A 19,594-nucleotide genomic window follows, 5' to 3' on the forward strand; every position below is an offset into this window, starting at 1 on the left:
AGCAGGAATTAACATTAATGCCAAGTCTGCATAGTTGAAGCTTTTTATAAAGTGCTCATATATGCTGTTCAAACTTTACAGAGTAAATTTTCTTTAAGAACTAAACTCCAAGAACGCAAAAAAACAAAGGCTAGGTCTTCTCTGACCTCTGGGAAAACCAAGATCTGAGAGGGTAACAGGAAAAAATGCCAGATATATTTGTTACCATCATGATGAGAGAACAATGCTTATTATCACGGAATTCGATGATCTGGTTAAATATCTCAAAATTCTACCAGAAAACAGCAGTCAATACTAAGCTAGCACCACAGGAAGAACCACATGGCCTTCAGCCAAGAAGGCATTTTCCCCCTTCACCTGGCATCACTAATTAACAATGCCTGATGGAAATGCAGAAAACTTACACTGCAGTGGTTTGAGGACTCCACAACCTGCTGTGAAAGCAGAAGTAGGTACTTGCTTATATCCTAATCAGAGGTCACAAGAGAGGCCCTGACGAGTCATTTTACGAGTTATATTTTGGTTTCTATATAGATGGATGTGGAATTTTGGACCCAGGAAGTATTATGGAAGCAGAGGAGAGATAAGAAGGGACGAGAAGCAGGCTGGGGCGGGGAGGGGGGTGGGAATAAAAGGGCAGAATAATATATTACTACCAAAAAACAGTATGCTCCAGTCTTTCCTAATCCTCTAAAATAAATAACTATGGGCAACACTTCAAAAACACACGACAGAGAGACAGACACACAAGTACACATGCACCTACCTTCCAATATGATAAGAGGGTATGTAAGATCTGGACAATTCTAAATAGGAAAATATGCTTCTCAAATAGAACAACTCCTCTAGGAAGATTTCCTTTCCTTACACTTTATTTGGCTACTCTTAGAATTTGTTTACCTTCACAAAAACATACAAACATACCAGATACTCCGCCAGCCACTGGGGATACAAAGAAAAACGAGGATGATCCCATCTGTGAGGGAGTTGAGGGCCAAACCCTTTTAAAGCTTGAACATGGAGTGAGCACAGCTAGATAGCTAGATGACACCCAATTCCCTCCCTGCCCAAACACACTCCCAAAAAAAAAAAAAAAAAAAAAAACCACACAGATGATGCTGACTCCACACTCATCCTATGGGATGGGCTTTAAGCTAGTGGGAGAGATCTATCAAGGCATTTTATGAGACCATGATAGATTCTATGTTTCTAGATCAAAGCAACTGAGCCTACAGCAAGTGAGAAAATATTCCTGCCCCACATTTACCTTATTCCAAGGGGAAAAACCATCTATTATTATGGTCTCTTCTTTAAATTTCTGAATTTCTAACAGCAGAAATGAACCAAAGGCTTGCCCCCGACAAGTGATTTACCTTGCTGCCTTCCCTCCTCGGCCTGCCCTTTAGAATCTCTCTAGCGCAGTGCCTCCCTCCACCCAGCCAATTCTACCATCAAAACGAAGAGGAGGGAAGGAGACAGGGAAAGGGTAGGGCGGGGGTAATGAGAACACTCTATCCTCATCTTAGCAGCAACAATGTGCACTGCTTTTAATTGAGCTGCTAAGCAGCCAAGGGAGATGCTGACATCAGGGAACATTCTGCATAAAAAGCCATGTCTAACAACCCCTGCAAAAGCACTCACATGTGAACCACAAGTGACACTAATGGCTGTCACCCTCTTTGCAAATGAGGTGACTCCAAACCCCACAAACGCAGCCATCTAGTGCCTTTCATGTGAGACGTATGGAACCAGTGTCGTCTGTCTTTGTGCTCGCTCTCAATTTCATCAAGGAAGACTTACGAACTGATAAGATGTTTCCGGTAGGGTCAGATACCACTGAAAAGATCAGGGATGCGTTTACATTTGTCCTTTGGGAGCGTAAAAGGCAAGGAGGGCAAAAGCACGTGACAGAGACGTTCATATCAAAAATACAAGGAAGAGCAGAGCTAGAAGAGGAAGGAAGGAAACTGGTATCCAGTTTCCGTGGCAACCACAAAGCATGCATGCTACACCATCATTTGCATAGGAGGTGGAAGTGATATCCCTGCAATCAGATCTCTGAGGTAACAGAAAAAGGAAATGGCCACAGCGGTAATAAAACTGCCTCAAATGAAGTTCTACCATTTTCCTTAAACAAATAAATGCAGCAGAAGCCTGTGTGCTTACCAGGAACCTTAAGTGAATTCTGGGAGCAGCTGCCCATTCTCACAAGCATCCAAAAGTTTGTCCTCGGTAACAACTAATGACCAATTAAATCAAAGGGAGTTTGCCAATCTCTAACCCTGCAGAGGATACACGTGCTCTGGGGCAGGCCCCGTGTTTCCCATTCCTTCCTTCACACTAAGACCCATGTGCACTGACCTCTTAGGAGGGTGGTACGTCTTTATGAAGAACTGACTATCTACGAAGACTTCTCTAAACAGAATCCCTCTCCAGCAGGAAAAGTAATGTGTTAAGGAAAGAGGAGCCCTGTTTCACTAACGAAAAAACTTAATACACGATTCCAGGAAGATAAGCATTAACAGTAAATCTGAAAATAAACTGCACAATGCCAGAAGGATACACATCTCCCTGCTTTACATTCCTACACTGTGTTACTCCGTATACAAGGTGCTACCCCACCCCAAATTAGCCAGGCCAGATATGTGGTGCTTTAAGAGACACTTAAAAATGGAAATTCCAATGATAACTTTAAAAGCCAAGTAAGGATGGAGCCAACATAAATTTATTCTAAAAGTCTCCTAATCAAAACCAGAAAATGACAGTGATAGCTTTCAATTACTAAAGCACCCCCGCCGCCCCGCCAATCCCTTTCTGATTAGCCAAGAACCTCTATGTTTAAGTCAATTCATCCTTTGGTTCAAAAAAAGAAAGAGATCACGACTGGGGTTTGTTTTTCATTTACTAAGGTGAAGACAGGGAGCCCATCTGTTCCCTCCTCTAATCAAAGGAAGCTGACTAATGCTATCATCGTTCAACATGCATCCAACAAACATCAATTCCCGTGCCTCTCAGCACATCTTGGCTTGGAGTGATTTGGGGACCAGGGCTACAGCATAGCAGGCGCCTACCTACTGCTGAGATACGTTACCGTGTTTAATTCAAAGAACCACCTGGGTTGCTGGTTACAAGGCTGCCTACCTGGGCTGGTCCAACTCGAAGCCTGCACAGCTCCCAGACCACTGCAGGTCTCTGCAGGCCCAGGACAGGCAGGGTGGGGTGTCAGGTGCACCCTACTCTCACTACAGGTGACTGCTTAAACCAACTACAATACCGCGTCAATCCTGACGATGGATTCTGCAAGACAGAAAACTGGAGTGGGACCTATATTTTTGTCCCAACAAACACGTGTGCCCCTTCAAAATATCAACTAACCTTCTTATCTCAAACATGCTGTACAGAAAAGTTAGTAAATAAACCCTGCCCCCTTCCAGCCCTCTGGTCAAGTCAGTTAGAGAAAGTACTGAAGCACACCAGGCCTTCCAGAAACAGCCTGCTGCAGAGCACACAGACCACGTCATGTGTCAAGGCTCAGCCTCTGCAAAGAAGCTCCCAGCATGGAGCGCTGGCCCTCCCTGCTCTGCAGCACCCAACATGCTCATCGCGTGATTAATGTGGCTCCAACACATCCAGCTACCGGGCTGACTGCGCCCCCGGCACTGGGCCTGTCTCTCCGTGTTATCTTGCCCAAGAAGCTGGCTCCCGACACCCTCCGTCAGGAAGTTACAAGAGCTTCTCCACGGAATCTAGAGCCTAGCAAAAGTGAAAGAGTCTACAAAAGGAAAAACTCAATGTTCCTGTCAGCTCACTGTAGGGCGCCCCAGCTTCCCTAGACACCCCCTAGTGTCCCACAGACATCACATCTTCCATGGTACTTGACACACAGCATTTGAAATGATCTGCTCCTTTCCTCCTTCTCTCTGGAATGGAGATTTCAGGCAGCTCAAAATGAGGCTTAATCGACCATATCTTAGATCCACCCAGTACCTGGCAAACAACTCGAATCTTGATGAGGAAATCAGCATTCCTGGACTCTGCTTCCCTGAAGGTCCCACTCCTCTGAGGGTTAGAAAGGTATCGCTTGGCCCAGCCCTGAGAATCCTCAGACCTCTCCCCAAATTTTGAAAACAGAACTCTTCCATCTGTCTCCGACACCAGCACTCCATGGGGGTTCTGCACCGCTCCACTCAAGGTGGGTAGAAACCATTTACTGAGTTCTGAAATAATCTGGGGGCTCTATCTCCTGGCAAAGTTCACCCAATCCCCTCTGTGTGTCAGTTTTCTCATCTACAAAATGGGAATGATGTTCAAAGACCTATCCCAAAGGGTCTGCTGTGAGAACCAAATGGACTAATACACGTAAACAATTTAGAATCTGGCCGGCACACCAGAAGTGGCACATAAAGATTTGTCAAAGCCACCCTGCAAAGGGGTAATTCTTTTGGAAGACTGTCTTTCTCATGGAGAATTAAGAGGAAAAGTTAAGCAGCAGAAAAAGGTTCTCCAGGGAGACGAAGTGTCAGTCCACACGATCCTGGAATTTCAGAATTTTCTTTCTCCCGATTTCTAATCAAAGGCCTAGTTATAAGACTGTGCCAGAAAAAAACACATCACTCCTTAAACCATCTAACTCAGAGGATCAATCAGGGATAAGTCTCCCACCCAGGTGTCACTTGCCATAAGATCAAGAGGCCATGAGGAATGGACACACAATAGTTTACACACGTTTGTATGCTACCCAGGGACCCAGCATCACTCCAAGAGTTTAGAAAATCTCATAGACACCAAGGCCCTGGAAAGCTGTCTTCCTGTCCCAGGAACAACGGCCTCACGGACTGTATGAGAGTCCTGGTCCCGGGGATACACCTATGAACAGTGCCGGGCCAGAGGTACTGAAGTCAGGAGGGGGGTCTCAGGAGGCTAAAGCCACGTGCCATGTCCACAGGGTCGAAAAGAAGAAGGGGACAGGAGAGAGAAGCAGCAGGAAGGCTCTCCAAGGAGGGGAGTGCCTTGAGAAAGCAGGTAAGGAGACTCCATGCAAGGACAGGGAACCTGGAAAAGGACAGGAGCACCACACAGTGCAAGCACAGCTGCCAGCAAGCCCTGAACACTGCCCTCCACGACCAACCTCCCCCCGCCTCGTGACCACGGCCCTAAGGAAGAGCAGGCCAGTGAGAGTCAGCGGGACTGGGGATGAGAGGTGACGCCCTTCCGCCAGCTCCTGCCTCCCACGTACCCAACCCAGGATAACATGCAGGGGCTCAGCCCAGGGTGAAGTCAAGCACACAGAGCACCCCTCAGCCCTACTTATGCTGGTTTGGGTGGTAACAGTGCACCTCTGCTAAAGCTAGAAGCACAGGGTAGAGGGGAGAAAGAAAACATTCCAAAGGGAAGGGAACCTGCAGTCCATCCTGCCATTTAGGCCAAACAAATCTACGCACATTCCATACAGGGAACCCCAAATCACCAGCCCAGGTCTGGGCAATCACGAAGCAACCTCAATCCCCACACAGTTCCAGATTCTTCCAAGCTCCACCCTCCGCCTCCTCCGCCCCACCTCCCAAAGCACCACCTAGACCTGGGCTTTCCTTCCTCTGATCCTCTGATCTGTGACTGGGCTCCACCTTTAGTCCTCTATAAAGGGCATTGCTCGTGCATTTTCACATGCACAGTCAAGAAGGCCTAACGTGTGAGAAGGACCACACGGATGGACTCCACGAGATGCTTTGTTAAATGAGAAAAAGGGTCTGCTTCTTGGAAACCAAAGCAATGCAAAACATTGTCTTGAAACCCCCAAGTCATGCCACACAGGTAACAATCTGCCACACAGTCAAAATTCCAAGACAGGAAGAGGAAACGGGGAATCCCATAAACCAACCACCCATAAAAAATGTCATGTGCAAAACCAGTCAGACGTTATGCTGATTAGAGCAGCTTCCATGGTTCCGCAGACACCATGGCCAGGCTCCACGTCACCATGAGGGATGGGACGCGGGAGGGTTCTCTTGAACAGACTGCCAGTGTCTTAGGTTACCGAGGGGACAGAACTCATGAGCAGGATCTGAGAGGTGTGAACGAAGCCCAGGGGATGCTGCTGCAGGAGAAGAATCTGTATGTAACCATGACCGTGGGTGATGACACTGAGAAGCCCTGGCACAATCAGAAAGGCTCTCCCAGCTCGCTGCTAGCCACCTGGAGTCACGTGACTTTCAGATTCACCTTGGTGGCCACTTAATCTGGGAAAACACTTAAGATCGGGGTTAAGGTGTGTAGAGCTGAGAGATGCAAACTCCCCTCCCAAACTTGAACAGCAGGGAAGGTGAAAGAGACCCACCCATGAGCAGGAACCTGAGGTGAGCCAACAAGAGTGAAAAGTGAAGTGAAAGAAAAGCGTATTTTCCCAGAGGGATGTAGGAACAACCCACTATAATCACTGAGTCATCATGATCTATCTGGAACGGTCACTTGAAATAAAATAGTCAGTTAGGTCCTCAGAGTTCTCACATCTAGGATGACTTGTGCAGGAAAGCATGACCTCTAACCTCTAATACTGGAAGGCTCCAGAAATGATTTCAAAAGCAAAGTGTGTTTTACTCAAAAGAAACTAAAGATTCACCTGTCTTCTATCTACTGCTTGGTTTACAATGAACAAAAAAATTTCACTTATTACATTAAAGAAGGAATACAAGCACCAGCAGAGAAGAGACCATTTACTAGGCTATGTAATCTGAGGGACTGCAAGAGTTGTCCAGTGCACGGAGGTGCTCAGCTGAGGGGGCGAGAGGCACTGTGAACCAGCCACGGTTCAGCTCGCCAAGCCGGGCACTGCTGACCCAAAGGAGCACCCTTCTGGAATTTGTCCTGAAGGTACCTGAAAAAACAAGACCTACATCTGATACTCCTGATGGAAGGTGACATGGTGGAAAAGTTCCAGGCATTAGAGACATGAAGAGCTGGGTTCAAATCGTAACTTTGCTATTTACACGAAACATGCCACTGGTGAAGTGTTTTGAACATTTGTTGACTCAGCTATAAAACAGGGTAATAAAGCCTTCCAGGTATTTCATAAGGATTAAAGTAAGATTTATTAGCACGATATGTTATATTCACTAAGGGACAGTTCTTCTTTTAGAGACGGAGGTTCTGGAGCTTCAAAGAGTATGAAGGATGGATTTCTACTAGCAACATGCTCTCTTGTGGAGGGAGATTTTCTATTTATAAGTCAGCTGCTTCTTTATTTTGAAATTTTCTATTTCATTGCATTGAGGTCTACTTATGCAATTCACTTTCTTCTTTTTTGATGACTAATTAAACGTGAGGTTATGACCGTGACTGAGATAAAGTGCAAACATAGTAGTTACATTTCCTGTGTTGTGTTTCCATCTCATTCTCTTTCTCTCAGTCAACATTCAAAGAACAGATAGGACTTCTGCTTCTAAGCTAAGACAGAGTAACAGGGACAGGATTCCCCTCCTGCCTGAAAAAACTAAAAATCCATACAAGACAATGGACATCACACAACAAAGCACTGTGGTCGCTGGGAAACAAATGATTGCCCAGATTACTGCCTTGAGAGAAACCCAGAGGAATCCCTGAGTTGAGGAGAAGGAATTGAGAGTTTGGGGAGGAAAAGAATGTATAGAACAGAGTACTAGAGAGGCAAGAGCCACACAGAAAACTCTGGAATCTGCTGAGGACCCTCCTCAAGTACTCGCTGAGTACACGTGTGTGAGGGAAGTACCCAAGGAAAAGTACCACAAGAAAAGAATTACACAGGGCTGGGAATCATGCTTTGCCAAAATGGTACACATAACTCACAGGGCACTGAGTAAAGTACTTATATGGGTTCTACCTAAGTAGTTGGGAAAACCTACCCCTACACCAAACACTGCTCTCTGGCCCTACCTAACAAAGCTTAAAAGGTTCAATGTTCTCTAGTAACCTAATCATACCCTAGAGCAATGCTAGAGAATAGGCAGGTAAATACAAACATACCCAGAACCCAACAAAAGAAAACTTACGATGCCTGGCATCCAATAAGAAATTACCAGGCAAGCAAAATGGGAGGAAGATATGACCTACATTGAGTGGAGGGACGTCAATCAATCCAAAATGACCCATAAGTGACACACATGATAGGTTAGTAGACAAAGACACTAATAACATCTATTATAATTCCATTCCATATGTTCAAGAAGGTAGAACAAAGACTAAACTATATTAGGAGAGGCACTAAAGATTATAAAAAGACCAAAACCTAGAGCCGTCTAGAGACTAAAGACAACAATGTCTGAGGCGAAAATTATATGTCTGCAGATATTAGGTAGAAACTATCTACAATGAAACACAGAGAAAAATAAAAGACTGGAATAAAATGAACAGAGTATTCATGAGCTGTGGAAAAACTTGAAACACCTTAATATACGTGCACCTGAAATCCCTACGGGGCACGGGGGTGGGGGAGGAACGCATGCAAAATATACCTGCAGAAATAATGGTTCTAATCTTTCCCAAATTGATGGAATCTACAAAACTGAGAAGCTCTATGAAGCCCAAACACAAGAATCTAAGAAACCTATATGAAAGCATATTGTATGATAGATTTTTTAAAAACTTTAGAAGCAGATGTCTTGCCAGATACACTGCAAGCCAGGAGATGGTGGACCAGTACCTTTAACGAACTCCACAGGGGAGTGGAGGAGGAGGAAGTATTAACCTACAATTCTATACCCAGCAAAAATATCTTCCAAAACTGAATGCGAATTTCTCACAACTGCATGTGATTCTACAACCCTAATAAGAAGATTCTTTTTTAATCAGGGTGAAATAAAGACCTTATCAGATATTAAAAAAACCTAAGAGTCATCCAACACCAGCAGAAAATGGAAATGTTAAAAGTCCTACAAGCAAAATCAAAAGGAAAATGATACCAGAAAGCCACACAGATCTAAAGGAAGGAATGAAGAGCACCGGAAGTGACAGCTGTGTGGGTAAATTAAAAGAGCAGATGGGCTAGACACAGCTAGGTTTACATTTTTTACATTTATATAACTCCAGTTATTTTCTGTGGTTATTAAAGGTGCCGCATAATATTCAGTTCCTCAGTTTTGCACCTTTTTTACTTCCTGTAGGTAGAGAGTATGTTTCAGTCACGATAGCTCTGAATTCAATAGTGCATTTAACATTAAACTATCCTACTAATGCATTTTGTTACACAGATATGTAAAAACTATTTAGGCTTTTAAAATTCTAATTCCTGGGCTTCCCTGGTGGCGCAGTGGTTGAGCGTCCGCCTGCCGGTGCAGGGGACACGGGTTCGTGCCCCAGTCCGGGAAGATCCCACATGCCACGGAGCGGCTGGGCCCATGAGCCATGGCCGCTGAGCCTGCGCGTCCGGAGCCTGTGCTCTGCAACGGGAGAGGCCACAGCAGTGAAGGGCCCGTGTACCACAAAAAAAAAAAAAAAAATTCTAATTCCTAAGGATGGTCACGTTGAATAACTCCAATTTCTAACACTGTGTGCTGCCCAGTAAGAATCCTATGCATTGGGGCCTATCTTCTTTCCAAACTAGGAGGTAACAAACTACTGCATGTCAACATAGTACCTCGGAACAGAAATAATAAGGAAAACAGTAATATTTGACAATTCAGCTGTAAAAGGGATGCCTATTAAAAGCCTGGGAGAATTCTCACCATCTCAACATGTATTCATATCCTAAACCTGAACCACACCAAGTCCTCACCCCTAACACTCCACATTCAAAATCCAACCTCCTAGAGCAGGGCTGACTGTCTGAACTCCATCAAGTCTTACACTCCCAAAGGCTTAAATAACTAAAATACAGCAGCTCTTTGTTTAACAAAAAGAAAACACTTACATCCCTACAGGGGCACAGTCCACACTATTTATTTTTTCTTTACTAATTCAGTAGACACTTGTGGAGTTTGTTTTTAAAAGTGTGTCAGGGATCTTACTATTAAGTACTAGCGAAATAGGGGCCACTCCGCAAGGGCTTAGGTGTGACTTACATGTGAATAGCCCAGATAGCATCTTCACAAACTACAACCTCACCCCACTCACACCTGTTCCTTGCAAGCAAATACCTGGTCACAACAAGCTTTGTGGAAGAATTCACACTCCACACCATTAGGGTCCTTCCCGTGACTCAGTAACTTCAAAAAAAAGAGGGACACAGGCCCACACTTTTCCATCTGCCCATGGATGGCGGTGAGGGCGGCGCCATGGAGAAAAGATATAAATCACAATTTGCATAAATCAAAATCACATTTGAGAAGTCTTCAATGAATGTGCATGTCCCCATGTAGCAATTCATGTGTCATACACACTGATGACAGCTAATAGTAATATCTCACATGGAGTCCTCATTATATACCTGGGAGCTCCTCATGAATCTATTTGCCTAGGACACAAAACCCCCCATGAGGTGGTTACTACTGTCACAGACATTTTACAGATGAGAAAACCGAGGCCCAGTGATGTTACAGAACCTGCCCAAGAACACATAATAGACAGCCGAGCCAGAAGAGGCCACACGGTCTGGCTCCAGCCTATACTCTTAACCACAAGGTCCCCATGACACGTCCCTGAGAACTACCACAAATCCAAAGATAAAATAAGTACATACAACACTTAATTCTGCTAGACATCTGAGTGGCCAAGTCCAGTGACCCCTGAAGGACCATGCATTTTGGATCTCCCATGCACTTACACCTGAAAGTATACCATTTCACCAACTTCTTTGTACACCTTCTTTCCACCAGCCAAACACATAATCCCTTATCCTGATCATAACCATCATTCCCAAGTTTCTCACAGTCTATCCACATATGACTGACAAAACTGGTCCATTCTGGTTTCTAAAAATCCTCAGATACTTCTTGCAGGAAACAAACTTTACAATAACCGAGTATCATGGGATGAGCAATATGAGGCAGGGAGGGTAAGGAGCTAGGCATGGCATGATTAAAGGCAGAAATTCTCTATAATGTTTCCATTCTAAACAGTAAGAACTAATTAATGTATGACTTTTAAAATTATTTATTAAACTCACCTACTACAGGGATCAAAAGAAAAAGGAAACCAACGCCTAGGAACTCCCACCAGGGCTGAGTCCTTCAGATCTTCAATGGCTGGGCTGCCCTGTCCATCAAACAGGCAAAGAACTTCTAGAGAGGTTGGCTTTTCCTTTTACAAAGAGTGACTTTAGATGATGACCTTTTAATGACTAGGTAAAGAAATACCTTTTATTTTTGCCTCAATCAAGAAAAATAAATCCTATGGAACTCTGGATTTCCACTGCTTCCTATGTGCCAAAAAGATCCCCAACTTATTAAGTAAAACCAATGGCAGCAAGTACATAGGACCAAACATAGCTTAGGGGGTTTCCGGTAGAAAAATAACACAGTGTAAACACATGGGATGTTTTGACTAAAGACTTAAGAAATGTGTGACAAGCATCAATCAGAAAATGGAATTGCTTCAACTTGCAGGCTGGAAATTCAGGGCAAGGTCTAAACTGAGGTTGGCATAGTCTACACATCAGATTTCAATTTTTCTTAAGGAAGTCAAACACATAAATTCCCTCTTTCTTTCCCTCCCCCACCAAGACAAAGGCATATTAACTGGTGATCCTAAAAACATGCACCTAGAAAGAGCAATTAACTGTACAAAAATAGCTATAGCAATTCCTATCATTCTAAAGAGAGAGGGAGGGAGGGAGGGAGGAGGAGGGGGAGAGAGGGAGGGGGTGTTCATTGAAGTAGAAGCGAGGAGTGAAGAGGTGATGGGTGGATAACTAGTATAACTAAAGGCTTGTGGACTTGGTGAAACTATGAATAGTTCCACATGGCTTGGGATTTGGTTTGTGGGTGTGGAGAGAAAGAGAGGGGGGGGAGGGAGGGAGGGGGAGAGAGAGAGAAAGAGGGAGAGGGAGCATTTTCCAAAACAAATACATAAATCATGACTGGAATTTTAGGACTCAGTGTTCTCACATAGAAAGTCTAAATGCCAAAAGAGAATGCAAGTGGTGCATCATAAAACATGCTCTTCTCGTGCATATTTATGGGAATTTTAGACGCTAGATAAAGAGTAAGATCTAGTCAACAATCAGTTCAATGTCGCTTCAGCGACATTTCAAAATCACCACTTTAGGTAGTTACTCTGGGCTTGGCTTGGAATCAGCAGAGACAGCACACTCGTCAGCTTCTTAGAAAAGGTACGTTACATGTAACATGAAGGAAGGTTGAGCACTGAAGTCTGACAAAGCTCCAGAAATTCAGATTCCAGTTCATACCCTTACAAGGCAGGGCTCATACCACAGAATTTATACTAAACGTTTATGCTAAATACCAACAAGGAATCAAAATAAGCCAAAAATTATTAAAAGTTATTATTTTCTATTTGCTATGTACCCTGCAACACTTCAAGACATTTATACCCTAACTACACTACCCATCTGTAAACTACAGATGGGTAGTGTAGCCCCTTTCTGCAACGCAGGCCACCCCAGACCAGCCCTAAATCTAGCCTAACCTGTCAAAACCTTAATCCACACTATATGTCCCTGATAGTAGACCGTGATCGTAACTCCCCAAAATGCTGTCATGAATCCGTAATTCAGTAAAACAAGGTACTTGGCACACTAATAATTAAAGCAGATTAGCAATGCGTTAAGTTTTCCCTAAGTTCCCCTAAACAAAGTTTCTCTTTTTCACTGCCCTGGAGAATTAAAGTTAATTGACTGATTTGCACACAGCTGCCACACAGGACCACAGTCCCGTGCAAAGAGGAAGCCAGCAGCACTGCCATCTGAGAAAGGCACTAGGAGCCAGGGACAAAGGGCTCCCCACACCCACCCCAAGAGAATGAAGCCTAATGGCCTTTGTCATCATACCCCCATGCTGACCGACCTCACCAGAGGTGAGGGTGATGGACGGCCATGTAGCTGAAGGATGGGTACTGTCATTTCCAACCACAATCACAGACTTTTGATCCTCAAAAACAGATGAAAGATGATGCATGACCCCTCACCCATGTTTGGAAACACGGAGAGTATTAGTACACATTCCAGTATGTTTACTAATGTGGTTTTTCTTACACACCCTTTAACTCTCCCTCTTGTGACGGTGCACTTTTCAAACTGGGGCAGAGCGAATGTTTGTCCCAGAGCATCTGAAACATTAAAGGCTTACACTGAGACACCCAGCCAAATGTTTTTAAATAGAGCAACATACAAAGTCCAGTACACTGGCAGAGATACTTCTTACATACGCATGCTAATTGTACTAACAAATCCAATGACACCTTCTAAGACACAGTGCCGAGGATTAAGGGAGAAAGAGGATGGAAGTTAATACAGACTCTATACCATGGGTATTCTAAATGAAGACGCTGCGTGACAGAGGAAGATAAAGGCTTGGAGCTATGCATCTCAAGTGCAGTTCTGTTAAGGATTTTAAGTATCCACACATGGCCTCTCTTCTCCCTCTTAATGTGCCACCATATTCAGTTCTTCATTAGATATACACATCTAGATGGTTTCTGAAAAGTAACTGTAATTCTGTATATAGAAAGGGCAAACAACGAAGTCCAGACCAGGAGTTATTATTTTTTCCCCTTTCCCAAACCTCTCCAAAGAACAGATTCTAAGAAAAAGTAATTTATCTTGTCATCCAGGAAAACACTGAGTATGAGAGCAGAAAAGGAATGAAATGAAATATAAACTCTAAGGGGGCGTGGTGGTCCGTGCAGACAACACGAGGCGTGAAATAAGGCTGATAACTAACAAAGGGTTTTTAAAACACCCAATTAAAAGCGTTATTATATAATGTCACTGTCTGACCATGAAGCCACAACTCTAATCAAACTACCATAGCCAACTTCCTGATCAAGCTATCTGAAGCTTATTTAGGAAAGTCATTTAAAAAAATTAAAAACCTGCTGGTAAATTAATTTTAAGAACCGATTTCACACCTACTAACTTGGTTAACACCAAGTGGATTTTGCTTTCCTGACAAGGGGAAAAATTTTTCAGAAACACCACATTTAATCCTTCAAATTTTTAGAAACATCTCTTTAGAAATGGCGAAATACCATCTAATATACTCAAGAATACAACTGATGAAAATCAATTAAAATGAACAGCAAAGACAGGAATTACAAGTTGGCAACTCTTTGGCCAATTTTTATGGCAGGAAAGTGTTTTCTTTTGGTCCACAGCATTTTTTTGCTTTATTCATCTCTAATAATAATTAGTGGACAATATTTAGAAACCAGGTATTTGATACAAAAATCCAGAATTCTGGCTCCTCCATGAAAAAATCAGGAGATTGGGTGAGTGGGCCCAAGTTTGTTCCCACGCGGACAAAACTGGCACCTAGTTTGAAGTCCCTGGTTTAAGGCACCAATATTTTCAGCCTTGGGTACTAACCTTTTCCTCGACGGCCCTTCTTCAAAATCTGAAGAACTAACATCGTTGCTAGTTGAGGACACTTGGGATGCATCGTCCTTCTCATTCTCTGACTGTTCTGATGCTGGTCCTAATCCCTTAGACTGGCCATTACCAAGGAGCCCTACAGGTGAAAAAAGGGGACAAACACTTCAATACATGACATCAGGAAGCAGCACTTTACCACAGTTAACCCTACACAGTGGCTGATGGGGGCAGACAAGAATCTGGATAGAAGAGAATTAGAAGGTACATATCCCTTGTGAATGGAGAGGAAAAAGTCCCACCTCATCCTACTTTAGACCTTACACGAGAGTGAAATGCCTACCAAAGAAATAACTCCAACAGTAAGAAAGTCAAGCAGAAATGTGTAATTGTAATAATACACTATAGCGTTCTTTCTGAAGTGCATCAACATCTTTCAGCGCTGGGGAGTGGAAAGGAAGAAACCAACTTCACGTATTACCGATTCAAACTAGTTACCCTTCCAGGGCTAAATATTTACTCTAGGAACACTGAAATCCTTTTTGGAATTGCCTTCAGGAACCAGTACCTGCCACCCAAGAAAAAGCATCAATCATTACCTTGTGGCCATATATCAGTCCTTAACTAGAGGTCTGACTGTACAACTTGCTCTTCATAACAATCCACTGTATCAGAGTCACTGTATTGGAATCTGATTGTCTCAGAGGATAAGGATTCTCCACGACTCCATACATGGCACCATGCGGAAGAGGGAGTCTGGTGGCCCCAGGATGAGCCACTAGTAACCCAGACTGGGAAAAGGGCTATGCCAAGTGACATGGAAGCTGCTGAGCCACCAGCCAACGGGTCACAGCTGAATAAAAGCCTGGTCTTCTAGCATTCAGATGTCCTTGCATCTAGGGTTCTGGATAAGATTTAGGTCCTACCAACGGGGGGCTTGTACCCACACAAGTGTCCACAGCCACCGGCCCCCAGTTCCACTGTCTAGACACCAGCCTCTGGGTATCAGCAGAAATGCTAGCAAGTGTCTGCATTTTCACAGCCACGGTATTTGGCTTTTAAGTGAAGCCAAAAGGGCAGGGTGGCCCCTTGATTTTTGTTCTCCCAACCCTTCCAGCAAGTTTGTAAGCACTTACGTCCCTGTATTAAATCCCTTTTTGGTTGAAGCACTTAAAGGGCAGTTCCTATTAGTTGCAGTAAACACTATATAGAACACAATATTCTACATATTGGTAAGATTTTCTGGAAGAACACAGTATACTGCAACAAAACCCTGGGACTTAGCCTGTTTACGCATGCATTTCCCCAGTTATCTATTTTTACATCATTTCAGGGTATGAGTAATAATATAACGCTGGAAATCTAATACAATGCAGTAAATAAAATCCCATGGCTGTCACTCAGACTTGTGGCTTTGGGAGTCATGACTACAATATGGAAATGAAAACATTAGGCAACTTCCCAGAGAAACAGAAAATGTGGGGAGTTTGCACTGTGAGGCAAACAGGAGACATAATTGCAGGGAAATCTATGAGTCTAAGGGTTGAAGTGTGGCCAACGTTTCAAAGATCAGAGCAGTGCTATCCATTACGGTAACCGCTAGTCACAGGGAGCTACTGAGCACTTGAAATATGGCTATGTGAGTAAGAAGATGAACTATTATTTTTATTTAACCTTATTTAAAACTCACTATAACTAACATCTCTTTAATAATTTGATATTAATTCTTGAAATATTCTGGATGTATTATTAGGTTATATCAAATACATTTAAATTAGTCTTACCTGCTTCTTGAAAATTTTTTAATGCAGCTCTAGAAAACTAACACTACATATGTGGTTGAAATAACATCTCTATTGACCAGCACTAAATTAAGAGCACTGCAGCAATGTCATGGGTGGTGGGCGGTGGTGCAGCAGCCCACCCAAATAGTAGGAAGATACAGACCATACTTATAAACGTATATTAGGAAACTAGCCCAGGGACATAATATAAGTCACGTGTAAAAAAAAAAGGCGCTAATGGATGAATTACCACACTTGAAAAGGATGGTAAATTCAAAATAAAAATTCTGGTTATGGAACCATATATAAAATTAATTTTTAAGGGGGATTATCTCTAAAATAAAAGTGTACTCTTGGTTGAATTCAAATTTTTCAATAGTATGTAAGGACTTAAAGGAGAATAAAGCAAGAAAGGAGGAAGGAAATATAACTTCATTTTTTAACACCCACCATATGCCAGGGCACTGGGGATACAGGCATAATCCAACAAAGCCTAAATTTTAGAAGTGAGAGGAGATACTCCTGTGTGTATCAGTTAGCAGTATGTACAAAGAAGAAACCTTGCACTTGCAGGGCAAGCAAGAGGGGAGGGCAGTGAATATGAATCACTGGAGCCAGCAAGCAAACCTGCAACAGCAAAACGAGGAGAGCAAAGCTGGTATGTGCGATACACCTAAAAAACAAAAACCAAAACAGTGGTGGTGCTGGTGACAGTGAAGGAGGAAGAAGAGGTGGTCGTCTGAAGCTGTGTTTGGAACAAGGAGGAAACAGAAGGGCCAGCGGGCGCTGCTTGGTGAACCCGAGGAAGAAGCACTTGCTGTCCCCTCTGGTACGCACGTGACAAGATCTCAAGCATCTCCTGAGGGAGCAAGCAGCTCATGAGTGAATGAGTGAGTAAGTGCGGGAATGAGTTAGCAGAGAAAAGTTCAGCTATTCAATGACAGCTATACCCTTGTCCTTCTGACAAAAAGAACCTCTGTAGACTGTAAAGAGTAGTGACCCTCAAACTTACGCCCTGGGCATAACCCCAGTGTGTCCTCTTCTAACAAATTTCCAGATGATGCTGGTTCTGCTTTGGCTGGTCTAGGGGCCACATCTTGAGAGCCACTATTGCAGGGGGAAGCAAGATTCAAGCCAGTAAGAGATCTAATTGCCCTAAGACACTATAAAGCTCTGAGCAAGTGTGCACTAGATCTCAGGAAACCAATTATGTTTGTACAATCTATCATAATACAACTCACGTTAAGGCACCCAAATCCAAAGTTCACTCACAGTAATAAGGCGCCCAAAACCAAAGTTCTGCTGGGGCATTCTTCCACCTTGGATCATTAATTTTGTGAAAGGAAATAAGGCTGCTTACAACTTATCACAAAGCTATCAGACCCTGCTAATGACAAATACAGTTAAAAAGTAACGCATGATGGAAAAAAAGTGTTCATATCTAAGAGGCATCAGTCTAGAACAAGGATATAATGTTTCTTTTCTCCAAAAAAAAAAAAAAATCAACTGCCCAAGCACAAATTCAGGGAAATTAGATTATCAAGTTTTACATGAAAAGGGGGAATTTTAATTGACTGTATGTGAGCTCAATGTCAGGCAAAAGGATGAGAATGCTCTGAAACACTAAGGCATGACTGAGCTCCATTAAAAGGAACCAGAGTGCTGAGTCCACAGTCCCAAGCCCTCATCAGACTAATGTCTTCAAAGAACACCAAAGATGCCTCCATTCCAAGGATTAACAATGTCTGTTACCTGAACTACAAGACAGATGGGCTGTCATTCACTTTCCAGATCAGGAAAAAGGGGCCCACACTAAGGGACTGCTTGCCTCTTCTGTGAACTACAAGACCTCAGCTGTTTCCAGCCTTTACGGGGGGGTGGGGGGGTGGGGGTGACCTGATCTGCATATAACTGACTGTTTCAATTTGAGTACACCCCGTCCTGACATCAGCACAGAGAAAAATGTACATTTATTTTTAGTTAAACAGTCTCCATGGTTGGATAAACCTGGGCTTTTTTCTTTTCTGCACACCGCCCACCCCCTTGCTCACATCTCCAGTGGACTGGCTACCCTATTTCATTTTGAACGTTTTCATCCAACTCGTACCACCTGCCCAGTCCAGAAAAGCCAGGTCAGCAAGATGGAACAGGACACCACGGGGCAGAAGAGCCGTTATCAGACCATCAGACAAGCCAATGAGTACTGCCTTTCCTTTCCCCTATGGAACAAAGCCCTGCCACCGATCTTTTACATTATTTTTAGTCAATGAGAAATAATCAAACGGCATCCTCTCCTCCAAACACACCAACTGGCTTTATCTTCCCACCCTCGCCCAACCCCACCATCAACACAAACCTCTGCCGGGAGGAGGAGGTCAAACAGAGGAGACGCAATGGCCCAAAGACCGCCTCCCCACACGAGCATCCGTTCCCCTCTATTAATATTCAGTAGGTTGAACTTAAATTAAACCACATCTATTGTCTTTCACAAGAGCAATAAATATGAGCTGAAAATTCCAAATCACTGCGGTAAAGGCAGCCCTCAGCGAGGCACCCGTCAGCTGACGGGGCGGCGCGCCACAGGCCACCACAAGGGCAGTGCCCATGCTCACGAGCTGAGAACCTCAAGGAAACAAAATTCAGGAGCTCTGGACCCTCATCTCCCAAATGAGCAAAGCAACTAAGAGGCTTTCAAGGCAACATACCCGACCTGGTTCTTCCTAAGCCTGGAGCGGCAGCAGCCAAGAGGACGGAGCAGTCCTGTTCTGGGGGACTGGAGCTGTGCATGAATACCTCCTCCTGGCCTTAACATAAGGGGGGCTGGGAAATTTAAAACACAAATGAGGCCAAAGATCCCTTCAGCTAAGTGATGATGAGAGCTACAGATTTCAGAACAGAAATGTGCACAGAGAAGGAAATTCTTTCCTGACATCTGAAGAGGGGGAGGAGAATGGGCAGCGCTCACAATTTTCTGTTTTAGACACAAAGAAGTTTCGCCAGTCCTCCCATCAGCTACACGTACGTGATGGAGTACAGAACTGCAGGAAAATCTAATGCCCTTATTTCACAAAAGAAGGGTTAAAGCGAAAGGAAAACAAGGGGACCTTTGAAGCTGTTGCCGAGCTTCCAAAACATCTGGAGCACACCAAACGTATTAGCATATTAGGGAGAGCCAGTGTATTTGGCTTTGTTGTAGAAGCGATGCACAAAAGGTAATTCTGTACTATAGAGCCAATGCCCGTCTGTCACCCCTGTCACTGCGAGACAAGGTATCACATTACATATTAAACAGTCAAGCATCCAAAGAGAGCTTTCATTTGCGGCTGCAGCTGTGTGTGTGTGTGTGTGTGTGTGTGTG

General features: G+C 43.8%; 1 protein-coding gene across 1 annotated transcript in view; it reads right to left on the minus strand.

Annotated features, from left to right (window-relative positions):
• JARID2 (jumonji and AT-rich interaction domain containing 2) overlaps positions 1-19,594 on the minus strand; it is a 242,756-nt gene that overhangs the window by 80,545 nt on the left and 142,617 nt on the right. Inside the window, 1 exon segment of the mRNA XM_007461270.1 lies at positions 14,450-14,591. Within this exon segment, the coding sequence (XP_007461332.1) occupies positions 14,450-14,591 (142 nt within the window).

This window comes from Lipotes vexillifer, unplaced genomic scaffold (assembly GCF_000442215.2).
Source record: "Lipotes vexillifer unplaced genomic scaffold, Lipotes_vexillifer_v1.1 scaffold863, whole genome shotgun sequence".
NCBI classification, from domain to species: Eukaryota; Metazoa; Chordata; class Mammalia; order Artiodactyla; family Lipotidae; genus Lipotes; species Lipotes vexillifer.